Genomic DNA, 19,359 nt, shown 5'->3' on the forward strand with positions numbered 1-19,359 from the left:
ATTTTTTTTTTTTTTTAAAGGAATTCCTTTATTTTTATTATTTATTTATTTATTTATTTTTGGCTGTGTTGGGTCTTCGTTTCTGTGCGAGGGCTCTCTCTAGTTGCGGCATGCGGGGGCCACTCTTCATCGCGGTGCGTGCGCCTCTCACTCTCGCGGCCTCCCTTCTTGCGGAGAACAAGCTCCAGACGCGCAGGCTCAGTAATTGTGGCTCACGGGCCTAGTTGCTCCGCGGCATGTGGGATCCTCCCAGACCAGGGCTCGAACCCGTGTCCCCTGCATTGGCAGGCAGATTCTCAACCACTGCGCCACCAGGGAAGCCCCTAACCCCAAATTTTAAAGAGTCCTTTCCAGGAGGTGGAAGGAAAGACATTTGGGGCTTTTCATTAGAAAAGAGCCACCGGGTCCAAAAGAACCACTAGAAATTGCCCTCTGCCTTCTCAGCCTCGACCCCGGCCCACCCCGCAGAGTTGTCTGAGGGCACCATCCCCACCCCCCACCCCCCCGGGCGCGGAGGCGCTGAGAGGGAACCGGTATCTCTTAAAGCAGAAATGTTAACACCCCCTTAACGGCGGCATTAAGGATGGTGGGGCCCAGAGTCGTTTCCCCGTAAAGGGTTCCCCGCTCTCTCCTCGAAGACGCCGGGGCGCCGGGTGGGAGCGGGGTGGGCTGCGGCCCGGCCGGTCAGTTTGGCGCGAAGGTGAGAAGTAGGACTGGGGCCGCGGTTGGGGGGACTCAAGAGCGCGACCCCTGCTCACGCCGCGGGTGGCTGCCTGCGTCCTGCTTAACGGAGGCAGCCGGACCCACGAGTCACGTTTTCCTCCCACAGCAACGGACCGTTCAAAACAGAATCCTGGGCATCTCGTAGCTGCGCGGGGGTCCTAACGGCCGCGCAGCCGGGCGGGCGGAAGCGCAGTGGCGGCATCGCTGTCACCCCCGGGCGTGGCCTCCTGGGACCAGCGGAGCGGCGTGGGTGACCCCGGAGATGGGCGGTTGAGCGGAGCCGCCGGGCCCAACCGCAGTTGCCCGGTCCGGGTGGTGGGTGCGCAGCGCTGTGCCTGTGGCTGGCAGGCGGGAGGACGAGCTTCCGAGCTGGGCTCGGGTAGAGGTGGGTGGTGACTCACGGTTGGGCGGCACTAAGGGAGAAGGGGGTCCTGGGGCTCTGGAGAAACTAGCAAGTAGCCTCAGAGTACTGGAGAGAATATTTGTTATTTCCTGAGCACCTACCGTGTCCGAGCCCTGCTCCAGGTGCTGGAGACCTCACGGTGAACGACGTGGGCAATGGCCCTGCCCTCCTGGAGTTTATACTCTAAGGAAGGGTTAGACAAGAAAATGCGTGGATGTGTAATAAAATGCCAGACGGTGATAAATCTTATGAAGAAAATATGTAGTAAGAAATGGGGAGGGGACTGGCATATTCACTTGCGGGTGGGGGAAGGAATGGGTCTGAGGAAGTGTCTTTTGACCAAAGACCTGAAGAAAGTGAGAGCCGTAGAAAAACCATCCAGGCAAAGGGAACTGTGCTGACCTTGAAAGATACCTACCAGGAGTTTAAGTGCTATGCAAATGATAGCTCTGTAGGTTTTTGAAAGATGAAAATTGGAATTTCCTTAGAAAATTATGGCTCATTCATTCATTCACTGCAAGTATAGCACCTTACTTTTAAAGAAAAGTATATTTATTTGGGTTAGAAGAGTTGTAGAGTTTTTTGGTTTTTATTTTTTCCCCGAAGGATGATGACCTGGAAGCCAAGAGCTAGCAGACAGAGGAAAGGAGAGACACTGGGGGGCAGGGGCTGCAGAGAGAAATGAAAAGGAGAGGGTAATAAGGAGGCTGTGGAATAGTCAAAGGAGCGGTCTGTCCTAATTCTCCCCTTCCTCCTAATCAACTCAGGACATAATACTAGTGTTTCACCATACATCTCAGCTGATCCCCAACTATGCGTCCAAGTCAGGAGAGCTGGTCAAGGAGGAAGCACTCGGACTTGATAACTGGTTAAGCAGACTCCTGATTTCTGACTCCACTGCAGCTCACTGATGCTGTTTAGGCTCAGGTGAAGCTGTGAGGAGGTGGTTTATTTCAAATATTTTATTAATTTTACATGGCAAAATAAGCCCCATTAAATCACAGAATTTTATGACAGCAAGTTCACCTAATCCCTGCTCCTTTTGCTGATGGGGAAACTGTGCTAGCTGGTGACAGAGCAATGACTCAAAATGTAGAGGTTCCATTTTGCACCATATGCAGCTCTTTCCGTTTTCTCTCCCTTTACTTGATAAAATTCTTCCCACTGGCTACTGAACAAGTGGAAAGAGCTTTGTTGAGGACCCCAGAATTGAGTTAATCTAAGACACTAGAATTATATGAGGTTTCACCTACTTCCACAAGTACTTATTGGTGTGCCAGTGGGTCGGGGGGCTGTCACAGCCTCAATCTCTCAAGGAGCTTAAGTAGATAAAGCAAATAAATAACTAGCCAATTACAATTTACAGGAAGCAGTACCTTAAAGAAGAATTGGAGGGTGAGTCAATTCTTAGTATAGCAGAGAGATGGAGAGCAACAAACAGGATGTGAGTATTAAGAATTTATGTCAGATTGGTATCAGCTTGTTTTGTCATGGTTATGTTTGTAATCTCAATACCTGTCATCTCTCTAAACTTTTGTTGTCTTATTAATGTGGACCTACATAAGTGGTGGTGGGAGAGACTATTGCAGCCAATAGACTTGGTACATTCCCATATTATTTTTATTCACAATTAATTAGTATTTGCCATTTGTGGCATTTTGTGCTTTAACATCAAGAATAATCAAAATGATAAAATGTCCATGTTCAGCATTGTAATTGCAAACAGGCCTCAGTAAAATTATACACAACTGGACGAGAGGGAATTTCCTTAAAAACTGCCATGACTATATAGGTGTGAAGAATCATAGCTGAATTTGCACCATGATAAGAACTGTTCTTATAGAGCAGACTCTAAAGTGTTACTGAGTCATATTACTTGCAAAGCACTGTGATGAAGAGTCACAAAAAGATATTAAAGAATTTATGACCCTTTGGCCTGGGATGGGGACTGGGTAGGCCTCATCTGGTGACTAAATCACATATTGCCTGAAGCAAAGGGTTTAGCCCATGTGATCATATCCAGAAAGACTTCAAATAAGCTCGTTCTCAGGGAATTCACTGGAATCTTGAATGGCGGTCTTATCAGACTGCCAGATTCTTTCCCAAATTTTTTATTGATCAAACTAAGGAAAGCAGAGCTGGGGGAAGAACAGGGCGGGCAATTGCTCTTCCGTAGCACATTTTCCAAAACATCGCATCTTTTGGAAAATCTAAAAAGTCAATACATTTTTAAAGATGGTACGTTTACATGATAGTTGTTAAGGCTATTTTGGAAAGACATTGGTGGAAACACTGTGAGGACAAGGTGTGACACACAGAAATCAAGGAGTGATCCTTTTTTAAAATGTGTTCACCCCTTTACCAATGGTGAGCAAAGCCACTGTGCCCCTGCCCACCCCAGCTCCCACCAAGCTCCCCCTGCTGCATAATTAATAATTAGATTTGACTATTTAAGATTGGATACTACTGTGTTTTTCCATTTCAAAAATCATAGGGTAGTCTACCTCTGTTATTTGTGGGCTTCCTAATTATGCCAACCTTATCATTATTAAGAAATCATATATCGTCGTTGTGGTGGTTGTTTTATTAAAAAAGAAGTACGTGCCTGTGAAACATCTCAATAATAGAGAAATTAAAGGACAGAGTCCCCTGAATTTTAGTGGGAATTAAGGATAAGCAAAGGTTTAAGATAGTTTTTGCTGTTGTTACTGGCATTAAAAACAGTGATTTAAAAAAAAAAAACAGTGATTTTACATCAACTATAGCCCAACAAAGACAAAAAACAAAAAAACAGTGATTTTACTTTTGACAAGGCCATTTTGACATAGCCAGATGCAAATGGCTGTGAAAGTTTGTCCTATTTCATACCTATTAGCCAGACACTATAATTAACTCTTTGGATGACATCGATCTTTGCTGATTATTGTGACAATTAAATTAGATAATATATTCTCAGCACTTAGCAAAGTATTTGGCTGTAAAGGAAAAAAATCTCAGTTTTTCTGCACACGAAGCAATTCTCTGTGGCTCCAACTGGATGTCCTAAAATTTAACTCAATTCTGACACTATCTAACCAGATCCCACAAGTAAAGGTCTCAGTCCCACAAGACTGCTGCTGTCCCGGCCCCCATACACACATACCTCAGACACTGGTTGCAAACCCAGGTTATCACCTGTGCTTCTGACCAACCAGCTATAGATCAGAGGTTACAATGACCCCCTCCTTGGGTTCCATTAATTTGCTAAAATGGATCACAGACCCCAGGGAAACACTTATGTCTACCAGTTTATGAAAAGATATGATAAAGGATACAGATGAACAACCAGATAAAGAAATACATAGGGCAGGGTCTGGGAGGGTCCTGAACATAGGAGCTTCCGTCCCCATGGAGCTGAGGTGCGTCACCCTCCCAGTGTGATGTGTTTACCAACCTGAAAACTCTCCAAACCTACTATTGGGATTTTATGGAGGCTTCCTCACATAGACACGATCAATTATTAACTCCATTTCCAGCCCCTCTCCCGTCTCTGGAGGATGAGGGGTGGGCTGATAATTCCAAGCTTCTAATCATGGCTTGGTCTTGCTGGTGACCAACCCCCATCCTTGAGCCATCCAGGAGCCCACCCACAGTCACCTCATCAGAGCAAAAGAGGATCCTAGTGCTCTTATCACTTAGGAATTTACAAGGGTTTTAGGAGCCCTGCATCAGGGACCTGGTCAAAGACAATTATTAGAATGAGAGATGTTCCCAGTGTTCTTATGACTTAGGAAATTACAAGGGTTTTAAGAGATCTATGCCAGGAACCGGGGACAAATATATATATAATCTCACATTGGCATATAGAAGATGTTAAATAATTGGGAATTAATTATTATTTACATACATTTATTCGTGAAGCAGATGTTACTATCTGAAAACAAGGTTTAAGATCTTGAGATATGTTTTTAAGGTCACATAACTAGTGCTAGAGCTGGCCTGTGACCAGTATCTTTATGCCAAAGCTCTCTTTCCTTTCCTCTGTTCTACATTGTTCCCCTGCAGACGGATCAAGAGGTTCAGAATTCAAGAGCAATCAGGAGAAATCAATTGTAGTGTGAAAAAGATAACCTACATTATTATCGACCCATTGAATTTCAGTTCAGGCGGAGATCAGGATGGAATACAGAGTTAGAAAACAAATGTAAAGACTTTCAAACGTCCTTGCTCTCCAGCCATATGTAACTCTTTAGCTCGATATGTTAGGGAATGCCATGGAGGTAAAATGACACAAAAACATCATTATATAGTTCATGAAGGGAATCAGACCTATTGTTCTTTCATTCAAGTATTGTTCCTCTAACAAAATAGTTTATGGGGTAATAAATATCAGTAGAATTATTTTTCCTGGAAAGACGTGGTTTCCACATAGTTCTCTGTGACTCATTTATTCAAGTATTTCTTGAGTGATATTATATGACAGGCACTGTTGGTGCCTGAGACTGCCCTCATGGAGCTTATTCTAGTGAAGGAAGTGATAAATTCTATGAAGAAAACTAAAGTAAGGGAGTAGATGGTGGAATGATGGGGAGGGTTGCGTATTCTAAATAATATGGTCATGGAAGGCCTCTCTAAGGTAAATTTGAGCAGAAACCAGAATAACACTAGAGAGCCAGCCGTGAGAAGGAGATCCAAGGAAAGAGTGTTTCAGACAGAGGGAGTGTGTAAGGGCCCTGGAGTGTAAAGGTTTAGCAGATTAGAGCAGCGGGTCAAGAACCTCTTCTGTAAAGAGCCAGATAGTAACTGTTTTAGGCTTTGTGGGCCATGTGGTCTCTGTTACAACTATTCAACACGGCTACTAAAGCAGCCACAGACATTATGTAAGGAGGTAGGCATGGTGTGTTACAATGAAACTTTATTTACAAAATCAGGCAGAGGCTTGACATCAAAAGCACAGGCCTAGATAGATAGATAGATAGATAGATAGATAGATAGATAGATAGATAGATAGGCCTCACTAAAATTAAAAGCTTTTGCTCTGCAAAAGACCCTATAAAGATAGTGAAAAGATAGGCCACAGAAAAAATATTTGCAAAGCACATATTGACAAAGGACTTGCATCTAGAAAATAAAAAGCCCTTTCAACAAAACTCAACAGAAAACTATAATCAAGACAGTGTGGTATTAGCATAAGGTTAGACATATAGATCAATGGAATAGAATTGAGAGTACTGAAATAAATCCCATGCATCTGTGTTCAACTGATTTTTCAACAAGGATGGCAAGACCATTCAATGGGGAAGAATAGTGTTTTCAACAAATGTTACAGGGTCAACTGGGTAGCCACATGCAGAAGAGTGAAGTTAGACCCTTACCTCATACCATATACAAAAAGGAACTCAAAATGGATCAAAGACCTAGGTGTAAGAGCTAAAACCATAGAACTCTTAGAAGAACACATAAACATTTATGGTCTTGGATTAGGCAACGGTTTCTTAGATATGACACCAAAAGTATGAGTAGCAAATGAAAAAAATAGATATGTTGGACATAATCAAGATTAAAAACTTTTGGACGTCAAAGGACACCATCAAGAAAGTGAAAAGAGGGGCTTCCCTGGTGGCGCAGTGGTTGGGAATCTGCCTGCCAATGCAGGGGACATGGGTTCAATTCCTGGTCCAGGAAGATCCCACATGCCGCGGAGCAACTAAGCCCGTGCACCACAACTACTGAACCTGCGCTCTAGAGACCGTGCTCCGCAACAAGAGAAGCCACCGCAATGAGAAGCCCGTGCTCCACAACGAAGAGTAGCCCGTGCTCTCCGAAACTAGAGAAAGCCCGTGCGCAGCAACAAAGACCCAACACAGCCAAAGATAAGTAAATAAATTAATTCATTAAAAAAAAATGAATAATACTGACTTCTTTGTTCCTTTAACCTAAGATCTCTGAAGCCCTTATGCAAGAACTGATGCTGTTTTGAGCTGATCTAAAAAGGGTGAAAAAATGCTGTAATTAAAAGTTTTTAAAAACACATTTACTTTAAAAAAAAAAAAATGAAAAGGCAAACCACAGAATGGGAGATAATTTTGGCAAATCATGTTTATAAAAAGGGACTTGTATCTAGAATATATAAAGACTATTACAATACAATAATAAAAAGACAAATAACCCAATTTTTTAAATGGCCAAAGGATCTGTGTAGACATTTCTCAGAAGAAGATATAAAAATGGCCAATAAGTACATGAAATGATGCCCAGTATCATTAGCCATTAGAGAAATAAATGCACATCGGAAATCACAATGAGATATTACCTCACACTCACCAGGTTGTCTATAATTGAAAATACAGATACTGGAATGTTTTGGCAAGGGTGTGGAGAAATCAAAACTCTGATACAGTGCTGGTAGGAATGTAAAATGGTACAGCTGGCAGTTTCTCAAAAAGTTAAACATAGAATTACCCTACAACCCAGAAATTCCACTCCTAGGTGTACCCAAGAGAAATGAAAACATATGTCCACACAAAAACTTGACTTGAGTGCTCATAGCAGCATTATTCATAATAGTGGAAACAACCCAAATGTCTATCCACTGATGCTCGGATAAATGAAATGTGGTATGTCCAATAAAATGGATTTTTTTTTTTTTTTTTTTTTGGCTGTACCGCGTGGCTTGTGGGATCTTAGTTCACCAACCAGGGATCAAACTCCAGCCCTTGGCAGTGGAAGCGCTGAGTCCTGACCACTGGACCACCAGGGAATTCTCTAAAATGGAATATTATTTAACAATAAAAAGAAATAGAGTACTGATACATGCTACAACATGGATGAATCTTGAAAACATTATATTGTACTAAGTAGAAAAAGCCAGTCACAAAAGACCACATATTATATGATTTCATTTATATGACATGTCTAGAGTAGGCAAATCCATAAAGATAAATAGTAGACTAGTGGTTGCCTCGGCCTGGGAGTTTGGGGGAAATCGGAGAGTGACTGCTAACGGGTAAGGATTTTCTTTTGGGGGTGATGAAAGTGTTCTACAATTAATTATGACGGTGGTTGCACAACCTTGTGAATATACTAAAAACCACTGAATTGTACACTTTAAATGGTGAATTGTATAATATGTGAGTTATATCTCAATAAAGCTGTTATTAAAAAAAATCAACAGTTAATAAAATGGGCAAAAGACATTGAGGAGACATTTCACTGAAGAAATTATACAGATGACAAATAAGCACATGAAAGGATGCTCAACATCATTAGCCACTAGGGAAACGCAAATTAAAGCCACAATAAGGTATAACTACATGCCTTTCAGAATGGCTAAAATGAAAAATAATAACACCATTTTCTGGCGAGCATGCAGAAAAGCTGGATCCTTTATACATTACTGGTGAAAGTATACAATGGTGCAACGACTCTGGTATAGAATATGACAGTTTCTTACAAAACTAAACATGCACTTACCATATCACCCAGCAACTGCACTCTTGGGCATTTATCCCAGAGAAATAAAAACGTAATCATAAAAAACCTGTACTTGAAGGTTTATAGCAGCTTTATTTGTCAGAGCCGAAAACTAGAAACAACCTAATTGTCCTTGAACAGATGAAAGGTTAACAAACTATGGTACATTCCTACCATAGAATACTACTCAGCAATAAAAAGGAACAAACTACTGATACATGCAACAACTTGGATGGATCTCAAGGAAATTATGCCAAGTGAAAAGAAACAAACTCAAAAGGTTACATGTTATGTGATCTTGTTATGGACTGAATGTTTGTGTTCCCTCAAAACTCATAAGTTGAAATCTAATCCCCAATGTGATAGTATTTGAAGATGGGGACTTTGGTAGGTAATTAGGTCATGAGGATGGAACCTTTATGGGTGGGATGAGTGTCTTTATAAAAAGAAGCCAGACGGACTTCCATGGTGACACAGTGGTTAAGAATCCGCCTGCCAATGCAGGGGACATGGGTTCGAGCCCTGGTCCGGGAAGATCCCACATGCCGCAGAGCAACTAAGCCCGTGTGCCACAACTACTGAGCCTGTGCTCTAGAGCCCACGAGCCACAACTACTGAAGCCCGTGCGCCTAGAGCCTGTGCTCTTCAACAAGAGAAGCCACCGCAATGAGAAGCCTGCGCACCGCAACGAAGGGTAGCCCCCACTCGCCGCAACTAGAGAAAGCCCGTGCTCAGCAACGAAGACCCAAAGCAGCCATAAATAAATAAATAAATAAATAAATAAATAAATAAGAAGCCAGAGAACTAGCTCAGTCTTCCTCTGCTGTGTGAGGACACAGTGAGAAGATGCCTGTCTGGAAACCAGGAAAAGGACCTTAACTAGAACCCAACCATGCTAGCACCTTGATCTTGGACTTCCAGCCTTCAGAACTGTGAGCAATAAATGTTGTTTAAGTCACCCGGTCTATACTACTCTGTTATGGCAGCCCAAACTAAAATAGTCCCATTTATATACATTTTTTCTTTTATTTGTTTTTCTTTATATATACATTTTTAAATGGCAAAATTATAGAGATGGAAGACAGATTAATGGTTGCCACTGGTTGGGACTCGGGGCCAGAGATGACTGGCTATAAAAAGAAGCACGAGGGATCCTTCTCCTTCTCCTCCTCCTCCTCCTTTGCCTTCTCCTTCTTCTTTTCGGAGGTATCCTTCTGATAGAACTACTGATATTTTGTATCTTGACTGGGATGGTGGTCATAAGAATTTACACAAGTGATAAAATTACATAGAACTAAACACACACACATAAGTGAGTGTTTGTAAAACTGGCAAAATCTGAATAAGGTGAGTAGACTTATCAATATCAATTCCCTGGTTGTGATATGGTGACTGTGTTATGCAAGATGTTGCCATTAGGGGAAACTGGGTGAGGAACATATGGGATTTCTGTATTATTTCTAACTACCTGTGAATCTATAATTATCTCAAAAAGTTAAGAAAAAAAAAATTAACGACAATCAAAAACGGGGTAGGCTGCATTTGGCCCATGCATTCAAAGAACAGCAGGGAAGGAGTGTGGTGCATCCTGGAGAAGAGTGGCAGGAAGTGAGGTGGGGAGACAGCCCAGAGCAGATCACGTAGTGCCCGGTAGTCCATGATGAGATGCTTACTTTTTTTTTTCTAAATATGTTGGAAGGATTCTGACCAGGGGACAAATAAGTGCAGATTTATGTTTTTAAGAGATCACTGTTTCTGTGAGTGGCAGAATGGACTGTAGGGGGCAAACGTAGAAGCAGAGAGATCAGTTATTGGCTGTTGTATTGGTAGAGATGACGGTGACTTGGGCAACGGTGGTAGTAACGGGTAGTAAAAACTGCCAGATTCAACAGGCAGGACTTGCTAATGAATTGGGCATGGGGTTCAAACGTAATGCGGAAGTCAATATTAGTTCCTCGATTTTTAGCTTAAGCAATTGAGGTAGGAAATTGGAGGAAGAACAAGTTAGGAGAGGAGTGAGCAGGAGCCTGGGGCACTCCTGGCTTTGAGATTCTCATTAGCCCTCCACGTGGAGACATCCAAGTCTACAGCCGAAAGACCAGGTCCAACTGGAGACTGAGATTTCATGTAAATGGTATTTAAAGCCATGGGCCTGGAGGAGAGAACCCAGGGAGTGAGTGTGTGTAGAAAAGTGTCTTAAGGATTGAACCTTGGGAACATTACAGCATTTAGAAATGCTGATAAAAGGCAGTAAGATTAATGAGAAACCAGAGCAAATTGGTGTATGAAAAGCCAAGGGAAGAAATTTACTCGAACAAGGGGAGAGTGATGAGTTTTGTCAGATGTTTTGGAGTGGTCAAGTTAGAAGGATAGAGAATTGACCCTTGGATTTGATAAGATGGAGTTCGCTGATGACCTTGATAGGATTCGTTCAAACAGCAGGAGGGACAAAAGCCTAATTGGAGTAGGTTTAATAGAGAATGGTTTGAGGAATTGGAGGAATTTACATTAAAGGGGCGCTCACCTTGAGAAGGGACTTGAGGTCAAGAGAAGAATTATTTCTTTCATTACTCTGAAGGAATGGATGTATTATAAGAATTTTTTATGGTGAAAAATTTTATATTTAGAATTAATCAGATAGACTCAGGTTAGATGATCCTAATTTTGTTGGCAACCTCTAAAGCATCATAATCAGGAGCCAGTCGGACACATGCCTTCTTCTGTCCATCAGGCCTGATCAGGGAGTTGACCTTGGGCCATGTAAGTGTCACAGAGCTTCTTCACAGCCTGTTTGATCTGGTGCTTGTTGGCCTTGACCTCCACAATGAACACAAGTATGTTATTGTCTTCTGTCTTCTTCATGGCTGACCCACGTCAGGGGGGCTTGATGATGGCGTAGTGGTCAAGCTCGTTTCTCCGGGGGGCGCTCTTCCAGGGATATTGGGTTGCCTTCAGAGGCGCAGTGTGTGGACGCCTTTCAGTGCTGCTTCCTTCGCTTTCAGCATCGTCTTTGTGAACAAGGCAAGAATTTCGCAAATGAACACCTTGATACCCACCCCTGCTTAAGAAATTGAGTCTTGTATGTCTTGTAAGATTCTCCTCTAGCTTCTTACCATGCCAGAAGTATCTACTTTTCTGAAGTTTGTCTTTATCTAAGGGAAAGTGTTGTTAAGAGACATGATATGGATCTGGTAGAAAGGGAAAATTTGATGATATAAGGGAAATGCTTTTAGGACAAAATTCTTGAGTAAGGTCAGAGGTAAAGGGATCCAGTTCTGTGGTGGATGGGCTAGCCTTAGGAGATGTTAGACAATCAGTCTATTTCAACAAGAAGCAAGCTGAGTGTGTGGATACTGATTCAGTCAAATTCGATTTGGTAGGGAAGTAGGAAGATGAGAAATTTCTTTAGTTTTTCAAAGAAATAAGAAATGAGATTATCAGCTAAGTGTGAAAAAGGACAGGAGATCCTAGAAATTTGAGTCGAGAGGAAAAAGTGTGAAACTGTTTTCTTGGACAACAGGTAGTGAATCGATTTGGGAAAATAAAGCTTTGCAGAGCAGTGGGAGAGCCCACTTGAGATTATCATCTAATTTAATGTGAGACCAGTTAGCACGGTTGTGGATTTTTCTCCAGTTATGTTTATTTAGTTAGTGAATGCAAGCAAGCAGAGTAATTAGAGCTGGATTTAACAAGGGTTGGGGTTTTACCAAGGAATAATACAGCAGGAGGGAAAGAACTGCTAGGGAGTTGCAAGTTTATGCAAAAGAGTGTTTAGAGTGATGAATCAAACAATTTAAGTTGGGAGATATAGAAAGTAAAGATAGAAGGATGATGGGCAGTGAAAATTTGATAGAGTCAATAGCTTAAAAATCCTACTTCTGTCCAGAAATTGTTGAAGAGGCGGTAACAATCAGTGTGAGATGCAAGAAATAGAAGTTTTGGAAGGAGTGCGTTTATTACTAATAACCAGGGCTAGGGTGTCACCATGAGAATAAGTGACTAAGGTGGGCTGGAAAACAAGATGATTGGAAATGAGCGGATAAGACACTGAGGCCAGCGCATGGGATGAATTGTTTCCAAGGATGACGAAGTCACTAGAAATGAGGACAGTAGGAGTTGTGTAACCAAGAGAATGAGTCAGGTTTTTAAATTTCCAGTGAATGAGGGGAAGTGGCCCAGGAGATCAGCAGATTGCAATATCCTGATGGCATGTACTTCAAAGGACCTGAGTCTTTGAGGCACTAGAGGAGGAGAAATAGTTCGGATTAGGCAATGTGGAGTTCCCTGACTTATAATGAAATGCTGACCCCACTCTGGGACTTGTAGAGGAGTGAGATCCTCTAACTCGAAAGGTCAAAAAAAGGGATCATGGCATTTACACTGGACTATGAAAGATGAAGTGAATTTTGAGAGAAACAGATTTTGAAGGATGTTTCCAGCCAGAGAAGATGCTGTTACCCAAGCAGAGGGAGCTAACCCTGGCAGTTCCATCCGCGACTGGTGCTTCTTGCCAATCTGCCTTCAGGCCTGTCCCCGTGTCACTGAGAGCGTCCTGGTGTCGCCAGGTCTGGTTAGCAATCGGCCGCCAGGTGGCGATGTGTGCCCTTGGGGCTCCCTTCCTGGTCCTGTGGGTTCACAGGGGCTGGAAATGAGAATCCAGCTGAGTCCAGATGAGGTGAGCTGGTGATGGGTTGGTGTATTTAGTTAGGCCTGAGAGTGCTGTCCTAGCAATGAATCGGCAAAGCCCCCAAGAGAAGAGAATAAAGTTGAGAACATTTAGGCAAAAGATCAAGCAGAAGGTAACAGGAAAGGAAGCTGTTCATGATAAGCTTTTTTTTTTTTTTTGGCTGCGTTGGGTCTTTGTTGCTGAGCAGGCTTTCTCTAGTTGCGGCGAGCAGGGGCTGCTCTTCGTTGCAGTGCGCGGGCTTCTCATCGCGGTGGCTTCTCTTGTTGCAGAGCACGGGCTCTAGGCACACAGGCTTCAGTAGTTGTGCTGCGAGGGCTCAGCAGTTGTGGCTCGCGGGCTCTAGAGCACAGGCTCAGTAGTTGTGGGGCACGGGCTTAGTTGCTCCGCGGTATGTGGGATCTTCCTGGACCAGGGCTCGAACCCGTGTCCCTGCATTGGCAGGCGGTTTCTCAACCACTGCCCCACCAGGGAAGCCCCAAGGAAGAACTGGATTCTTAATCCACTGCGCCACCAGGGAAGTCCCCACACGATAGGTTTTGATGGGGTATAAGATATAGAACCACAGAGAAAGGAAGAGATTTAGGGTGGAGGGTGGGTGCCAGAGCAACACAGAAAGAAAGAAGCAGTGATCTCCCTTTTGGCTTGTTTACTCAGAAAATAATTTTGAAAAACTATGTACTCCCCACCTCACACACACACACACATTTTTAAGTTGACATCTAAAATAATTTATTTTGGGCTTCCCTGGTGGTGCAGTGGTTATGAATCCGCCTGCCAATGCAGGGGATTAAAATAATTTATTTTAGTGTTTAAATAACTTTCAGGTATTAATTTCTTCTGTCTTGAATGTTTTTGGGGCCATTTTTAGCTTTTCTGGTAACTTTGTGCAAATTAGGAAAAAGGGTCTCTTTGGGAAAAAGCAGACTGGACAGTTTTCTAGAGACAGTCCCGCTGTGCAGAGTAAAGGTGCCCCTCCTTCTGGCTGAGGAACAGGGCTGGCCAGTGACACAGGAGCAGCGGCTGTATTTCAGGCTCCACTTGCCCCTAAACTACAACCAGCCCGCAGGCCTTGTAGACTTTTTTTTTTTTTTTTTTGCCCTTGGTAAAAACCTTTGAATACAGACATAGCTCATGCAGTATGTGGAATTATCAACTAAATGACAAAGCCATTGCTCATGGGCAAACCAGTAAGCCAAGTCAGACTTCTTTTCTGTCAGAAAAAAGTCTGACTTTCTTTCTTATTTCAAATAAAAATGTTAACTTCTGTCCCCGTGTCAACCATCTTACTTCTCACTTCTAAGACAAACAGATGCTCTGGAACTTTGCTGAGGGTTTCTTTACCAGATGATGCTTCTAAAACTTTAGTACATTTAAGATTCGCTTCGAAGGCTTGTTATTGTTAAGACAGATTTCTTGGCCCTACCCTTCAGAGAGTCTGACCCAGCAGGTGTGGAGCGGAGCTGTAAATTTGCACGTCTGACAAGCTCCCAGGAGATGCTGGTGTCGCCCATCCACAGATAAGCATCCTCTGAGTAGCACTAGGAAGGTGCTTCGCCCTTTAACAGTTGCCATCAATGCCGCATTGACTGTCAGAGCTCTCTCCCTCAGGAACTACACGCTCCCAAGTTGTGCCCGTTGCACCATAGTAAAAATTTAAGATGGGTTAGAGATGAGCTTTTCTTTTACAAAGTAGGAGAAAGCAGTGAAAAGAAAGATGGGAAAGAAAAAAGAACAAACCAGCCACATTCTTTTTTTTTGAGTTACTCTTTTTATTTATTTATTTATTTTATTTATTTATGGCTGTGTTGGGTCTTCGTTTCTGTGCGAGGGCTTTCTCTAGTTGTGGCAAGCGGGGGCCACTCTTCATCGCGGTGCGCGGGCCTCTCACCATCGCGGCCTCTCCTGTTGCGGAGCACAGGCTCCAGACGCGCGGGCTCAGTAATTGTGGCTCACGGGCCCAGCTGCTCCGTGGCATGTGGGATCTTCCCAGACCAGGGTTCGAACCTGTGTCTCCTGCATTGGCAGGCAGATTCTCAACTGCTGCGCCACCAGGGAAGCCCCCAGGCACATTCTTAAGAAAAACAATTTTAGCAAAGAAAACTCATGAAAGTTGAAGATTTGGAAAATTATTTTATTGAAAATGGGTGGAGAGGAAAGGTAGGGATGACTAACTAGGTGGAGCATAGAGGACTTCTGAGGCAGTGAAAGTACACTCTGTGATACCATAATGCTAGCTGCAAGTCATTACACATTTGTCCAAACACAGAATGTACACCACCAAGAGTAAACTCTAATGTAAACTATGTAGGTTCATCAACTCTAACCAATGTACCATTCTGGTGGGAGATGTTGCTAATGCATCTTAAAAAAAGAAAAAGATAGCCCAGTATGAAGGCTACTAGAGTAAAATTGTGTGCAAAATGATACCGCTAATTAATTATAACTTAAGAAAAAGTCTACTTCCTGTTATTAGACTGGTGTCTTAAGAAGAGGAGCGTTTGTGGACCGGGAGGAACAGTGGTAAATGTTTAGGGTAAGGAAGGCATCACAGCCACATCAAGGAGAAGAAGGGTGGGGTCTTCCCCGGTGGCACAGTGGTTGAGAATCTGCCTGCCAAAGCAGGGGACACGGGTTCGAGCCCTGGTCTGGGAAGATCCCACGTGCCGCGGAGCAGCTGGGCCGGTGCACCACAACTACTGAGCCTGCGCGTCTGGAGCCTGTGCTCGGCAACAAGAGAGGCCGCGATAGTGAGAGGCCCGCGCACCACTTGCCGCAACCGGAGAAAGCCCTCGCACAGAAACGAAGACCCAACACAGCCAAAAATAAATAAATAGATAAATAAATTTATAAAAAAAAAAAAAAAAGAAGAAGAAGAAGAATAAGGGTTATATCCCATGACCTATTTAGATTTCTTCTTATCGTCCCAACATTGCTGATAAAACCATTTGGGGAGCAAGGGTGAGGTGGGCGGTCATCAGAAAACAAGTAGGAACTGGAATTGACATAACTGTCTTAAGAGGATGTAAGGATACGTCCAGAGTGATAGTTAAGGGGTTATCCTGGGAAGTGATAAAGTGATGAAGTTATGGTACGTACCAGGCAAATGATACTCACTGGTTTCCCAAGCTGCGTATAGAGAGCAATGCCTTTGAGGGAAGTCGGCCTGTGGGGTGAGCCATTGCATGACCTCTGGTTAAGGAATCCTCACTTCCTATACTGTGTGGGACTCAGCGCAGTGACAGCTTAGTGCTCTACAATTTTCAAAGAACTTTAATTTATATTATTTAATCCTTCCAATAAGTCCATGCCTGTCACCATTCTACTGATCAGCCAAGGTCATGCAGTTGGGAATAGGCCTTTCACTTTATACCATAAATTTTTCTAACATCTGAAGCTGCCCAATATAAAGCCAGTTCTTTGTGCTAATGGAAGCTATTGTATGACTAAACCACAATAATTTATGACTTTTTAATAGCCACTAGCAGATTTACTTTTCTAAATATGTTTCATCCAATACTGAGTATTTTTTCATTTTTTTCATTTCTGTGGCTAAGACAGATGGACAGCAGGGAAAAATGAACCAGAAGTATGCAGGGTGACTGGGGTTGAACTTTTTTGCAGTCTATACATGGATGATTGAAAATTATCAATATCATATTCCTCAGCCTAAGGGGAAAGCAAAAAGAACTTTTATTTATTGTGTTAGGCACTTCCTCCACTTTTTCTGATTTAATCCTCCTAACAACCCATGGGATGGAACAGAACTTTAGCTCCCTCTGTTGAGAGCTGCTGCATGAAATAGTTCTGTGGTATAGGTATGTCCCAAACGTTTCATGGGACATATTTATACTAAAAGAATTATTCATTGTTTACCTGAAATTCAAATTTAATGGCATTCTATTTGTTTATTTTTTTGTTTTTGCTAGATCTGACAACTCTGTTTCTTTTATCCCGCATATTAAAAATAAATTACTTGCTTCAAAACACATTGCACAACTTAAACAAATTCCCTAGCTAATACTCCTTGTTTTACTGGTGTTTGGATTGTAAGAGGGGCCAAAAGTTAAAGGCAAAAGGTTGTTAATGTTTTGGATAACTTTTATAGGAATCTACTGAAGGAACTGTAGGAGATCCCAGAAATGTAACTTCTATTTCCAGATTTATCTATGAGTCTCAGATCCTCAATCCTAATTTTAATTAAGAATTATCTAGTTCTCTTTACCAGTTGACCTTGTGAAAAGATATGTTGTGGAAATCCTACGAGAACTGTAAAATTTTGAAACTGGAAGGGATCTTAGAGATGATCTAATTCTTAGAGTTTCTAGAACCTAACTTAATCCTAAGCAAGAACCAGTGTCTCCAGGCAATGAGAGGTCTTTGGAGATGGGAACTCCTGCATCTACTGCCAGGAGATGTCAACCTACCTCACCTTTCCCCTTTTCCTGCTTATGCTCCGTCCCAGACATCTCTCCTTGTCTGAGTACCTAACATTCCAAATATCTTTTGTTCTTAAATTGTAAAGTGTTATCTATGGCTCCACGGGGTTGGTGACGAAAGCCAAGCAGGAGAGAGAAAGTGATATGGAACAGTTCAAGATGAAAATAAACGTGCCCCAGACGTGGGGAAGTCCCCTTGGTAAAAACTGTGGCAAGTTGGAGGAGGAATAGTTCTTTCCAACATAGGAGAAAGAGAAGGGAAGGTCAATCCACACAGCCTTCTTGCAGTGGATAAACTTAAGGTTACCCTTCCAAACCCAGTTCAAGGTGAGGAATGCTAAAGAGGAGCACCTGATCATCTAATGAGTATGTAACCTTGCCTCTGTTCTAGAGAAACAAACTTAGAAATAGCTGAAATATTTTCTAAAAGATTTTATCCTACAAGGAGGGCCCCCAGCACTCAGAAATGCTCTTTCTCCATGATCAGATAGCACATATCCTGAAGCTTAGCAGTCGCTTTAAGCCTTGATATGTCTTTCTGTGGTATACGGAGAATTGTGCCTAGGACCCAATATGTAGTAGTTGATCAGTAGACGTTTATTGAATGAATACCCCACCGACAGGTTTTGTATTTTTTTTTCCTGCTTTGTCACAACTATTTCTATGTCTTATTTTCCCATCTGTATTTTCGGAAAAATAAAATCAAACAGAAAATCATAAGATCTGCCTCTCAAGGAAATTTTCTTGAGAACAGAGGTTTGCATTAAATGTACTTTTTAAGTCCTTTTGATACCTGATATTCTGAGCCCCCTGCCAGTACCTCAGTTCAAGCCATTGTCATCTATTATAGAAAGCTCCTAATTAGTTTTAGTACAATCAGTAATCTTTCTAAAATTTGTGTTCGTGTGTTTACGGTACTTAACCTACTGGTTCTCTGTGGTCCTCAGAATAGAGTCCAGACTCTTTCGCCTGGCATATCAGGCCATTTGTGATACGATCCCTGTTTACTTCCCAGCTTCTTCTCATCCCTTGGCCCCCTACAGGTCAGCCATGTGGACATTTTTGCAGGATCACAAACACACCATAGTCCAACCTTCCAGCCCTTTCTCACTCTGTCCCCTCAACCTAGGACACAATTTTCTCCTATCTCCCTCCCTCCTACTTTGTCAGGGCAACTACCACGGAGCCTTCAGGTCTTTCTCAACCTACCTTCTCAAAGGGGAAGCCTTCTGGACAATACCACACCCCTTCCTCCTGTCTGCATTTTTTATTTCTCCCTCAGGTCCTCCACGCAAGACCGGAAATCAGGCACAGCTGGGCTGGGGGAAGGAAGGCGCTATTGGCATAAACCGTGACGTGAATGGTAGTTTGGGTGTGCAGACACAATTGGCACAATCTTATGTGGTGTCACCATGGGAGTTTATGAGTCCCATAAGTCTAATATTCTGTAGTGACATTGCCTATTGTTCTCCCCCCTTGGAACTGCAATCTGGGTAATCTAGGCCCTGTTCTGAGCGCCGGAAGAAAACAAAGGGACTCTAAAGGAATTCATATGTGCACTCAACTATAGTACATAAGATTATGGTTAGTCCTATAATAGAACTGTAAAAAACAAAGGGGGGGTACTCTGTAAGCACGCAGGAGAGCATAATTAATTG

The 19,359-nt window shown here is 42.7% G+C and overlaps 1 protein-coding gene across 1 annotated transcript in view; it reads left to right on the forward strand.

Moving 5' to 3' along the window:
• Positions 1-2,487: 2,487 nt before the first annotated feature.
• SLC2A3 (solute carrier family 2 member 3) overlaps positions 2,488-19,359 on the forward strand; it is an 80,405-nt gene continuing 63,533 nt past the window's right edge. The window contains exon 1 of the mRNA XM_082349217.1: positions 2,488-2,570. Coding sequence (XP_082205343.1) covers positions 2,550-2,570 — 21 coding nt within the window. The 5' untranslated portion in view covers positions 2,488-2,549. The remainder of the gene's footprint in view (positions 2,571-19,359) is intronic.

The sequence above is a fragment of the Balaenoptera borealis genome (genome assembly GCF_965194805.1).
Source record: "Balaenoptera borealis genome assembly, chromosome: 13".
In the NCBI taxonomy this organism is placed as follows: Eukaryota; Metazoa; Chordata; class Mammalia; order Artiodactyla; family Balaenopteridae; genus Balaenoptera; species Balaenoptera borealis.